This window comes from Miscanthus floridulus, chromosome 2 (assembly GCF_019320115.1).
Source record: "Miscanthus floridulus cultivar M001 chromosome 2, ASM1932011v1, whole genome shotgun sequence".
Lineage (NCBI taxonomy): Eukaryota > Viridiplantae > Streptophyta > Magnoliopsida > Poales > Poaceae > Miscanthus > Miscanthus floridulus.
In genome coordinates, this window is record NC_089581.1 from 151,142,500 (window position 1) to 151,155,107 (window position 12,608).

The 12,608-nt window shown below is 45.3% G+C and overlaps 2 protein-coding genes across 2 annotated transcripts; one reads left to right on the forward strand and one right to left on the reverse strand.

The window, feature by feature from the left end:
* The first annotated feature begins 1,839 nt into the window (after window positions 1-1,839).
* Window positions 1,840-3,820, forward strand: LOC136540099 (uncharacterized). The gene has a single exon (XM_066532090.1). The coding sequence runs from the start codon at window positions 2,008-2,010 to the stop codon at window positions 3,499-3,501; it is 1,494 nt and encodes a 497-aa protein (XP_066388187.1). The 5' UTR covers window positions 1,840-2,007; the 3' UTR covers window positions 3,502-3,820.
* Window positions 3,821-4,502: 682 nt separating this feature from the next.
* On the reverse strand, window positions 4,503-5,070 carry LOC136540100 (uncharacterized). The gene has a single exon (XM_066532091.1). It carries the CDS (start codon window positions 5,068-5,070, stop codon window positions 4,588-4,590), a length of 483 nt encoding a protein of 160 aa, XP_066388188.1. The 3' UTR covers window positions 4,503-4,587.
* Window positions 5,071-12,608: the final 7,538 nt, after the last annotated feature.

Consider the following 12,608-nt stretch of genomic DNA (forward strand, 5'->3'; position numbering starts at 1 on the left):
ATTTTTACTATAGTTCAAGATGCAATAATTATCCCACCATAAAAATGTCACCACAATTGGACCATAGAACTGTAGCTATGAATTAATTGTAGAAAAATATATATCTAAAGCTACAACAAAAGATTTATACTAAAGCATACCATATTATACGTTCACTATGTAGATCTACTCATGTGAAGTCCAACAAAATTGGATTTTCCATGTTATATTTTTTCTGTGATTTACTATAGTTTTTCAAAGATTTAACCGAAATAAATAAAAAAGAAAAAGACAACCACATTTGAAAACCGCTTATAACCAGTCAGGGAGGTAAAATGAATGGTTTTATAAGTTCAGAGAGGTGTTTTACCCGATTTTAAAGTTCAAGAAGGAAAAACAAACTTTCGTAAAAGTTGAGAGAGGTAATGTTGACTTTTTTCTAAATAAAAATATGTGCGATTGTTTCTTGGACGAACCGACAAGCCTCTTTGATTTCTAAGTCAAAGAAGACTACCCCAAAACATAACGTGGTAGGAATATATTAAAAATATAGTTTATTATGTATCTAATGATACTAATAGTAATAATACTATAAATCTTGTCACATTTCTTTTTAATTTATTCAAATATAAAAAAGTATAATTTAAGACAACTCTAAAAATTAATTTTATTTGAGAATAGAGGTAGTATAGCTAATAAAAATTATTAACCACCATCTCGAAGCTAATTGTCCTCTTAGTAAAAAAAAACTACTTCCTCCGTTTCAAATTATAAGTCGTTTTGACTTTTTTGGTACATCGAATTTGCTATGTATCTAGACATACGTAATATTTAGATATACAACAAATTCGACGTACCAAAAAAGTCAAAGCGACTTATAATTTGGAACAGAGGAAGTATTAGTTAACTAAGAGCAACTTCAAGAACATATTTATATCCTTTCTTCTTGACAGGGATAGAGATTTGGTGAAAAAAATATTCTTCAAGTGCTTCCATTCTTTATTTAGACTTCTCGCTAGTCAAAGACGAAGAGTGATGTTGGCTCTCTGGAGGCTATCGAAAGTGCGCACAAGATTGGAGAATGGAATGATATAAAGAACGATTTTTATTTAAATAGCTCTCCAAAATAATAATTTAATGAGTGAGTTTAAGAAGACTCTTAGAAATGCTCTAATAGATTAGCTAATTACCCTGCTAATTCACTAAGGGCAGTACAGGCTTGCATGCAGTTTTTGCCACGGTGGAGGTTGATAAAGCGCTTGTTGCGCCCGCTGCTAAGGGCTTATTTAGATTTTATTTTTTCTAAAGTTTAGTTAGCTAAAATTGAGGACTAAAACTTTAGATAATTTTAGCTCACTTATCATGAAGCTTAAAGTTTTCATGGGGTTGGCTAAATTTTAGAGAGAACTTTAGACTTTTTGTTTAGAGCCTTAAAAGTTAAATTAAAAGTTAAAGTGGTCAAAAGTTTAGGACCCAAACAAGGCCTCAGTTAAACCGTTGGGCGCCTCTGCTTAATTAAGTATGGAAATTGACAGTTATAGCCTAGATTAGCATCAGAAATTAATTTACTCCATTGTAGATTAAGACTCTTATAGAAAAAACAAATTATCCTCTGTTTTTCAAGGGTCTGTTCAGGCATCTTTGCATTGTAGGCCTAATGGATCCTTCAACATCCAAACTTCACAATATACGGTTCAGAATTATCGCTTTCACTACCGCAGAGCTAACCGATCTTCTCCTCTCTTCAGTTCCGCGTCTTCAAGCTCCGGTTCCCATGGAAGCAGCAGACAATGCAGCCCGCAAATAAGATCGCAACCCACCCATTTGCCATTTGGACATGGCACTTTGCACATACGCCTCTCCCGTCCTCCAGTATCCCAAGCCCGTACGCCTCATCGTCTTCGGCAGCCGCACCGCCGATCGCTTCTGCTCCCGTTGAATCGCCCCTCCTCGCGCAATTGACCCTGCTTCCGCTGAAATCAGGCCTAATTGGCCGTCGTCTGCCTAACGCGCAGGACGCGGTGTGGCATGAACCCGACGGGGCGGGTGGCACTCCCGCGCGCCATTATGCTCCTCGCCATCGGCGCGCTCGGGCTCTGTCTCCTATGGGTGGAATTCGCCGTCGTGGGCGGTGGCGGAAGGGCAGCAGACCCCGCCGTTCGGGCCGCCGTGGCCGGGAGGAGGACTCACGCCCAGGCGGCCGTCAGGTCGCCGGACGCGTGGCGCAGCCGCGAATGGAGACAAGCGGTAGACCACCATGCCGCCGTCCTCCGAAGACACCCCGCGGACGGCATGCTCTCCGCGTCCTCCCACGCCGTCTGCCTCGGCGGTGCCCAGGAGGCGATGGCGCTGCGGGAGCTCGGCGTGTTCGGCGCCGTCGCAGTCGCCAAGAAGCGGTCCCCGCCCCTCGCCGTAGCCGGAAGCGACCACCAACTCCCGTTCCCGGACTCCTCCGTCGACTTCATCTTCGCCGGACGCGCCCTAGACTCCTCCAAACGCCAGGCCGACCTCGACACCGAGGCGGCACGGATTATGAAGCCGGACGGCCACCTCGTTGTCCTCACGTCCGGCGCCAGCGACGCCTACAGCCTCCGGTCCCTCCAGGCTCTTTTCCCGTCCCTCGGATTACTCCGATCGCGCGAGACCAACGGCTCCACCCTCCAGGAGCTGGTCTTCCGGAAGCATGCAGGCATTTCCTCCACCACCACCAGCAGCACGTCCTCCTCCTCCCTCAACGGCAACAATCCCGCGAGCAACTGCACGTATCGCGACCACCAGCACCGAATCATCGACCTCGCCGAGCCGCTGATCCAAGAAGAGCCGGCGAAGCCATGGATCTCGCTGAAGAGGAACATCAAGTACCTGCCAGCGCTCGCCGACATCGACTTCAAGCGCCGGTACGTGTACGTCGACGTGGGCACCCGGAGCCACGGCTCCAGCATCGGCAGCTGGTTCCGGAAGAAGTACCCGAAGCAGAACCACACCTTCAAGGTCTTCGCCGTTGAGGCCGACCCTGCGTTCCATGCAGAGTACGCCACCAAGAAAGGCGTCACCTTGCTGCCCTACGCCGCCTGGGTCCGGAACCAGACGCTCATGTTCGAGATCAACGGTGGCCCGGCCGGCAAGAAGAAGGGCGCCAACAGTAACGCCAGAAAGCCGAACGGCCGTGGCATGGGCCGCATCAGGACCGCGGCCGGGGCGACCAACGGGGTGTCGTCAGGCGAGTTGCGGCGCGTCTCGGCGTTCGACCTCGCCGAGTGGCTGAAGCGGACGGTGTCGGAACAGGACTTCGTGGTGATGAAGATGGACGTGGAGGGCACCGAGTTCGACCTCATCCCGAGGATGCTCGACACCGGGGCGATCTGCCTCGTCGACGAGCTGTTCCTCGAGTGCCATTACAATCGGTGGCAGAGGTGCTGCCCTGGTGAGCGGTCGCCCAAGTACCAGAACACGTATGGCGAGTGCCTAGAGCTGTTCACCTCGCTCAGGGACAGCGGCGTGCTTGTGCATCAATGGTGGTGATTAGTTCATAATTCATAACTGACGGCATCTTGAATCGTAAACCTACATATGGGGGATTTTGGTGTGTGTCCCAACTGGATTTAACACAGGATTTTGGTGTGTTTCTATAGTTTTGATGATCGATTCTTGTAGTTACATGACGAGATGAGGAACATATTGCAGACTAACTTCGAAGCAAAGGTATTGGTGAGTGCCACTATTGTCCATGAGCAACTGAATCATTTTTGCAGGCTTGTTTAGTGTCCATTTTTTTAGCCTCCATTCATTTGGCAAGTACTATTTTTTACCTGCCAACTCTGTTCTGAAATGACAGTAGAAGCGTAACTTGCTGCTTCTTTTGAGTTATCGCATGAGTTTCGTCTATATCATTGTTGAATTGCACTCCTTTTCCAACATTACAAATGTCGTTAGTGTGTCCCCACCTTTGATGTAAACTGTTTCTGAAACATATTTGTTTGAACCTCCTTACTCCTGTCTAAATAATTTTAAAGTGGTTTAAACTGCTATCAAACTCTCAAAACAAATTAAACCTTTGCATTAAGACCTGATTGAAAGTTGGATTCATATATATCTCCCTCGTGCTACGTTGACAGGAAATCCTGTCTCATATTATGTATAAGATCATCATCAAAACTAAACGTGATCTGCAACATTATTTTTCTTTCTGGGCTTTGGATGAATATAGTAGTCCAGTTTTGGCACAACATGATTGAGAACAAACACAAAACATGGATGCTTGTACTGAAGATTTCAAGTTCAAAACACTCATTCCATTTCAATAAGCGTACAACAAGAGTGTCCCATCTTGATCCCTGTTTGGTTGTTTCTCCTTCACAGCCTATTCGGTAACTCTCACCAGCTTCAAAGCTTGAACCGGGAGTGAGAGCGAAAAATCTAGCAGGAGGAGAAAATCAGAGAGGCAAAAGGGGTTGCCTCTCAGCTAAAACTCAAGGATCAGACGTCCATGGTGCACACCATGCACAACCACCATGACTATAACGTCCATAACTATTTACACAAGATAGAGAGGAGGAAACAGAAACAGCTACGTGAGCTGAAAGCACGAAGAGATGTGAGACTGAGACCTCACGAGTCATTAGCAGTCTCTTCCAGGATGCTGTGAAGGTGTGGCCGCCACACCGTGGAACGGCTGCTCCGGCGGCGCTTGAGGCTGGCCTTGCCCTCCGACAGCACCTCCGCCAGGTACCTGTCACCATTGTCCTTGGCCTCCTTAGCAACAGCAGCGCTCGGCGGCGCGGTCGTCTTCAGCGACCGCGCCTTTTTCTGCTGCGGCCTCCTCTTCTTCTCGGGCACCGACGAGGCCGGCACCAGGAAGTAGAAGTACCCTCGCTTCAGCTCCGAGTCCGGGGCAACGATCAGGATCCGCCGCGCGCCGCCCTGGGAGCACGGCCTGCTGAGGACGTGGTTAGGGTGCGCCACGATGACCTCGCCGGCGGTGACCGGGCGGGTGTACTCCTCGATGTGGCCACTGAGGTGGACGATCCGGATCACGTCGAAGGAGCCGCAGGGGAGCACGCAGGCCAGGCAGCACCGCAGGCTGTTGCCCATCCCCTGAAGTTGCTAGGCTCTCTCTGCAGTTGGTTTGGTTGCTTGCTTTGTTCTGAGAAGTGAGAGCTCTCTGCCTGCCTGCCTGCCCCTTGGCTGTTTGGCATGGCCGGGTGGCACTGGTTTTTATATACAGTGCAGGCTATGAAGCTAAGCTGAACATGTTAAACAACTTGGGATATACTATTGTGCAAAAAATGAACAAAGTAAAGCGTGCACGGTACAAGTGCCTATTTTATACACATTAGTAAATTAACTTCTAATCCCACCATCATTACAGTATGTTGGTTATCTGGGGGAAACTAAGCATATGTATACTGCTAGCGATAGTGTAAAGAACTCAGTTCAAGCAGGAAGCAGGATTACGGGGTACGTAAGGGATGCATACATGCAAATGTACATCCATTGGTCCGTACAAAAAACTCAGAGAGAGCTCTTGCGCCCATACAGGTCGGACTGTGTGCAACCACATTGAGATCTCACAATAATCCGTATGAAAAGATGAGCTGGCATTGGGTGACCCAGCCTTATATCGTCCCAATACTTCTTGGTTTTGAGATGTGTTCTCTTTTGGTTACTTTGACGTGAACACTACTCCCTCAAGGCGTTCATTGAATTTGCTACGCCCATGGTGATAAAACAATCCGTGTGTTTCGATCGCGGTAGATTTGAGGAATCAGAAGGAGCCAGAGGCTCCTACTGCAAATTTATTGAAAATAAAAGAGAAAGCAAAGTGTCAAAGATTACAGGGAAAAACAGGGGAACAGCGAGCAAAACACTCCCATTCTCACTCACACCGGAGAGAGATTTCAGGGAACACAGAAGGAGAGAGAAAATTAAGAGAATTACAAATTGGAGTTGATCCATGCTTCTAAGTTGGGGGTGATTGTAGCCTTTGTTCTGTGCAACAGCAAGAGTGATTCTACCGTGATAGTCCTTTTGCAATCAGCAACTGTGGGGTTTTTGTTTCTGAAGATAATATCATTTCTCATCACCCATATAGCCCAACAGACCAGTATGAAGATGTCAAGTGAGAAGCTAGCATTGTGAAGGATTTGCCATTCTCGAAATATTTCAGGAATTGTGAGTTGATCTGCATATTGAAAATTAAACAGTCCCCAACAATCCTTGGAAAAATGGCAGTAGAAGAGGAGGTGCATTATTGTTTCTTCAGAAGGTTGCTGACAAAGCACACAGTAATAATCATCTAAGTGCATTCTTCTTCTTCTCAGTATGCTTCTTGTGCTTAGTCTGTCTTTGAGTACCAACCAGAAAAATACTTTATGTTTGTTTTGACATGAAGTCTTCCAAAGCCATTTGAAGATAGGGTCAATCTGAGAGTGGCCTGTTAAAATTTTATAAGCCTTGGAGGAGGAGAAGTGAGAGGAGCCCCAAATGTATGTCTAACTGTCATTCACATTGTCCAGTGTTAAATCTTATAGTTCAACCTGAAGTTCTTGCATCTGATTGTAAGCTTCTATTGATAATGGTAAGTGGAACAGATCATGAAAATAATCTGTATCATGGGCTGTGCTTAGGCTTATCCTTTTGTTTTTTGCAAAGGAATGGAGCTCTGGGTACTGTATCCTTCTTACTTGATCATTCCAGACATCATCCCAGAAAAGACATGTTTTGCCATTAAAGATCAGCACACTTGCCATACCTTTGTACTTATCCAGTAGCTTCAAGATATCACGCCACCAGAAAGATCCTCTTGGGGCTGTAGAGTTTGGCAGCCTGTCATTCCTGTAGTGTTTATCCCAGATCAGGTTCACCCATGGCAGATCTTTTCTATTAAAGAATTTGTCTAGATGTTTAAGTAGTAGTGCTTCATTCTAGGTTTGGAGGTTTAGCACACCTAATCCTCCTTCACATTTTGGTAAGCTGACTAAAGGCCAGGCTGCTTTTGCCATTTTCCTTGTATTTTCCTCTGCATCTCTCCAAAGACAATATTTCATGTATTTGTCGATCTGTTTGATCACTGTTTTTGGCAAAGCAATTGAGCACATTGTATAAGTTGGGAGGGATGTCAGGACTGAATTAGTGAGTTCAAGCCTACCAGCTTGGCTGAGGAAAGGTGAGACATAACTCAGTCTTTTTTCACATTCACTGATGAGAGGAAGGAAATCATCAACTTTTAGTCTGCTTAAACTCATGGGCAGGCCTAAGTAAGTGAAAGGGAAAGAACCAGTTGCACAACCAAAGGTTCTAGCAAGGTGATTTAGTTTTTCATTGCTCACATTGATGGGCACCATCATTGATTTAGAGAAATTGATCTTCAGACCTGTTGAGTCACTAAAAGCTTGTAGGATCCCTTTTAGAAAGAAGAGTTGTGTGGCGGAGGCTTCCATGATGATCAAGGTATCATCAGCATATTGTATGATAGGAAAATCCAATGTTGGGGCTGAAATTGGTAGCCTTAAATGACCACGCTGTGTTGCCTTGTTAATGATGGACTGGAGCAAGTCGGCTGCTAAGACAAAGAGCAGAGGAGAGAGAGGGTCCCCCTGTCTGACTCCTCTTTTACAATGGAAGGTTTTGCCAGGGACTCCATTTAACAGAACTGTAGATGTCCCAGAACTTAGAATAGAATTAATCTAGGATCTCCATTTCATGCCAAAATCCTTGTGTGCCATTACCTCCAAAATCACTTTATGCTCTATTTTATCGAAAGCTTTCTCGAAATCAAGTTTCAGGACTATAATCTCCTTTTTTGAGTGGTGGCATAGGTGGAGATATTCAAATGACCATGCAACGCAGTCCTGGATGGTCCTTGTCCTGATGAAGCCATACTGATTTTGGTGTACTAACTGAAGAATCATACTCTGTAGTCTGTTTGCTAGAAGTTTTGTGATTAGCTTGATAGAACAATTTAGCAAGGAGATTGGCCTAAACTCACCCACTTGTTGTGCACCATCGGTTTTAGGGACTAGAGTGATAAAGGAGTCATTTATGCTCTGAAGGCAAACTGAGTTATTTTGGAAGGCAAGACAATGAGCATAGAAATCTTCCTTAATAAAGTGCCAACATTTTTTGATGAATTCATTGTTAAATCCATCAGGACCAGGAGCTTTATCATTGGCTAGGTTTTTGACTGCTGCATCAATTTCATCTCTAGTGAAAGGAGCTTCCAGCCATGCAAGGTCTGTGTTGTTTTCTAGGAAAAATTCAGGTTGAAGGCTATTGATTGAAATTCAGAATGTCCCAACCTCTCTTTGAATGTTTCCTAAAGTACAGTTGCTTTGTCTATATGATTGTGTACCGTTTCACCATTGTGCTTCTGCAATTGAGCTATCAGGTTATTTCTGTTCTTGAGTGTTGTAGATGCATGAAAAAGCTTGGTCCTAGTATCACCTTCTTTTACCCATCTAATATTGCCTCTTTGTCTCCAGTAGATTTTCTGTTGCTCCAAAAGCTGCTTCAGTTTCTCAGTAAGTGCTTCCTTAAAATTCTATTCCAAAACTGTCAGATCTCTGAATTCTTCTATGGTCTCTAGGAGGGAGATAACAGTCTTGACATGACTTAGAATCTTCTTGAGACCTGAAAGTTGTTGTTGCCAGGCTCTTAGCACTTTTCTTAAGTTCTTGAATTTTGCGGTAACTAGCTTGGCCTTATCAGTTTGACTGCTTACTTCATTCCAGCCTTGCTGAGCAATCTGCAGAAAAGAGGGGTACTGCATCCAATAGTTTTCAAACCTGAATACTTGCCCTCTAGGGATGGAGGTTGAGACTGTAATATTGCAAGGCCAATGATCTGATGTTTGCATGATAAGAGTGGACACAGAGGTATCTGGGTAAGCAGTAGTCCATGAACTAGAGGTGAAGAACCAGTCTAGTCTTTCCAGCAAAGGAGATGGCTGCTTGTTTGTCCAAGTGTATTTCTTGCCATACAAGGGAAGTTCCACCAGGCCTAGGGCATCTATAGCTTCGTTGAATAGGAGCATCTCATTTGCATCTCCTCCAGGCTTGTTTCTGTTGTCTAGTTTCCTTAGAAGGTTGAAGTCTCCAACTATAAGCCAGTTATCATCAACAGCCGTTGTGTAGTGCTTGAACCATTGTAGAAAATTTCTTTTTCCTTCATGTGTGCAGGGCCCATATATGTTGGTCAAGATCTAGGAATCATTGTTGTGTCTAGCAGAGAACTTGATTGTGATTGCAAAACTGTTCTGGAAGATTAGCTGGCCACTGAATATGGAGCTTTTCCATCCAGTGGTGAGCCCCCCTGATGCTCCAATGGAAGGCAGGAATTCAAAGGAATCAAAACCAGAGGGACTGAATTTTCTTAGAAATTATAGATCAAAAACTTCCCTTTGGTTTCTTGGAAGCAAAAAACATCACATCCAGCATCAGTAAAAGTATCTTTGATTTGGCTCCACTTTTCATCTGAATTAATACCTCGAACATTCCAGCATAGCACTTTCTAGAATCTATGGGCCTGATTATTCATAATTACACAAAGGTAGATGGCTTCTTCTTTGGTGCAGGATCCCTAGAGTGAAGGGGCTGGCACCATCTTCTTCGTGGAAGGCTGAGACACTTTCATTTTCTTTAGGTTTTTTGTTTTCTTTTAGCTGCTTCTTTGTGATGGTCTTGCTGGTTTCCTTCTTCTTCAGATTTAGGATCTTTTCAGACATGATGTTTTCATCAATCTAACAGAGAGATGTACCCAGCTTATTTATCATGGCTGGGGATAGATCTGGTGGGTTTGGATTGCATGCCAGGCACTTCTTGCTACTCCAGATGTCTGCTTTAAAACCTTTGTTATTCTCTTTTATTCTTGGGCTTCTCCTCACTTGAGTCTCAACCAGAGGTACTTTGGCCTTCTTTTTCCCTCTTATAGAAACATCAGGTAATTTTTGATTAACTGAATTCTCAAGCTCCGAAAGCATTAGAAGATTATCAGTCCTCTTGCTGATGCATGAGAGTTCTTGTGTGGGGCACTGATTAGGGATCTTAATGCTAGTGGTTGCTAGACTTTGATTGAAGAATTTCCAAGCATCTGATAAAATAAAGTTCTTTGCCCATGTGTAGTTGCTTGGTCAGAGTAACATAGAGGTGAAAAAGGTGCCCACTGAGTTGGGGCAGTAATTTTCCTGCCAGAAAGGTTTTCTGATGCCCTGAGCTAGAAATCTGTGGCTCCAGTCATCAACCCATTTTGTTTCTGATAAAAAGCAGGGCCAACAGTGAATTCATCTCTGATGAAGACTGCACCCACATTGAGGAAACTATTTTCAGCATTTTGATTGTTGAATTCAGCAGCAAAGGGGGTTGGGTGGACTCTGTCAATGATCCTGACCATTCGTAGTTGGATATTATTTTCCTGGATTACTTGGTTCTACCGCGAGTCCATATTTTGCTCAATTTCAGCCTCCTGAATTTCATTTTCATTCAAAATGTCATTCTCATGAATTTCCAGATTAAAGGAATTGTTCTACTTGTCCAACAGATGGATGGGAGGTACATCAACCACATTGTCAGACACATCCGCTTGGGGAACAGGTTGGGCAGGTTGTTCCACTAATATCTCCTGCATCATCTGCTGGTTATCATCCTGATCCATCTCCCAAATGTTTTGAGCTTGGTTAACTTGGATATTTAGATGAATCAATACTTCTTGGGGATCTTCCACCATTGGCAACTCATTGAGATCTTGAATCAAGACAGGAGGTGCGGCATTTAAGTTGATTTCTATAGCAGTCTGTTCTTGTTGTGCAGCTAGCAACACCTCAGGCCAACTTGGCCAATCATTATTTTGTTGAGGAACAGCCCCATCATCAGGGGCATTGCCAATGGGCTCCAGGATTTGCTGCTGAGGGGGTTCTTCTTGCTGATCCAGAATATTTTGTCCCAACCCAAAGAAATCAAATTCAGGCTGTCCCTGAGTCTGTACATAGGCCGGAATGGGATTTTCATCATTTTCTTGGAGCATTGTATCAACACTTGTATGGCTGGGTGTAGCACTACTAGTCTCCCTGGAAGGCAAAAGGATACCAAGAGTTAGATTAGTGCTAACATCTGCATGTTTCTCTGTGTTGTGGGTCTTAGCTTCGTTGTGGCCCACTGTCATTGAGTTATTAGGTAGCTTCCAAGGTACTAAAAGAGGCTCCGGCGGATTCGTTGAATGTTGAGGCATTAGTGAATATTTCCACCAGTCTGTGAAGGAGGAGAAGTGCGGTGGGCTGCTCGATCCCGGCCCCAAAGCCACACGCGCATTCTTGGAAAACCATCTGGGCTACGCGAGGTCATCTTTTCCTTTATTGCAAAGTGAAGGCTCTTGGAGCGCGTTGCGTTTGTGGTAGGCAGCAATGCAATTTACTGTTATGTGTCCCCATCGCATGCAGGCCAAACACTTGATTGGGTTCATGCAGGCACGCCGAGGATGTTTGTCAGAGAGACATCTTGAGCAAATCCCGGGAACCTTTCCCTTTGAGAGATATTGTGTCCCTGGCGGTTGACGTAGACTCAAATTCAAATTTGAACTCCCACCGTTGTTGTCTCGACTGGCTCTTTTTTGACCGGAGCCTGAATGGAACTTGGCATGAATTGAACGATCTTTGAGTTGAGCCGAGGCATTAATCTGGCTAGAATGATTCGGGAACTGCAATCTATCAAAAGCAGAAACTCTCAGTGGGATTCTATTTGCACCTGTCAGAGGGCTAAACTTTACTGCATCTGCAAAAGAGCGCTGGCATGTTGATCTCTAGGCTGCAGCTGCTGAGGAACTTTGCTTGGAAGAGGAGGAGTTTCTTCTGATTTTAGACCAAGATATGTCTTCTTCTTTGCAGAACTCAGCAAACTCAAACTCCCATCGAGGGCCACCATTACTCTAGAGATTGAAGAACACTTTGTAACCAGAGCAGGAAAAGCTATTGAGCTTGAAAATGTGGAATCCAACTTGCTTGGCAGCCACAGAAAACCAGAAGACACGATCGGCAAGCTGAACAACATCAAAAGCAGGAGATGAGCCACCAATGGTTGCTTGAAGAATCAAACCAACCGAAATGGGGCAAAGACGAAACTTACAGCGACCAAAGGAAGCCACTAAGAAAAACGGACGACGAGCAGAACTAGCAGGTGAAACTGAAAGACCAAATCTCTGACGGACCACAGATTCAATGCCCAAACCTGGGCAAAAACTGAGGCCAGGCAGGTCCATGGCGCAAGAGGGGTTCAGAAGCCGGCACTGGCACCGCTCCGGGTACTGCAAGATGTAGAGCTGACAAGGAGCAGGAAGGGGAGCTCCGACGAGAGCGTGGCAGTTCCGCACCCCATTGCAGCAAAACACCGAATAGGTTGTGTTCATGCTTCACAGAAGTTTCATCCTCTAGCTCTCGCACCGAACAGGACGCCATGAAGGATTTCTTCGAAGCCCACATGAGGTTGTGATGGACCTGTCGTCCTCATTACTCGTCAGGTGGGCAGGGGGCAGACAACAGAGGAGCCAGCGTCCGGCTTGCCGCGTCCTCGAGGGCAGCAGGGGAGGCGGTGGTCCGGCGGACAACAGCCACCGCAGGGCCGCAGATGCAGCAGCTCGGGGGCGGT

Coding starts and splice junctions, on each gene's coding strand:
- LOC136540100 (XM_066532091.1), bottom strand. CDS start 5,070: ATGGGCAACAGCCTGCGGTGCTGCCTGGCCTGCGTGCTCCCCTGCGGC.
- LOC136540099 (XM_066532090.1), top strand. CDS start 2,008: ATGAACCCGACGGGGCGGGTGGCACTCCCGCGCGCCATTATGCTCCTC.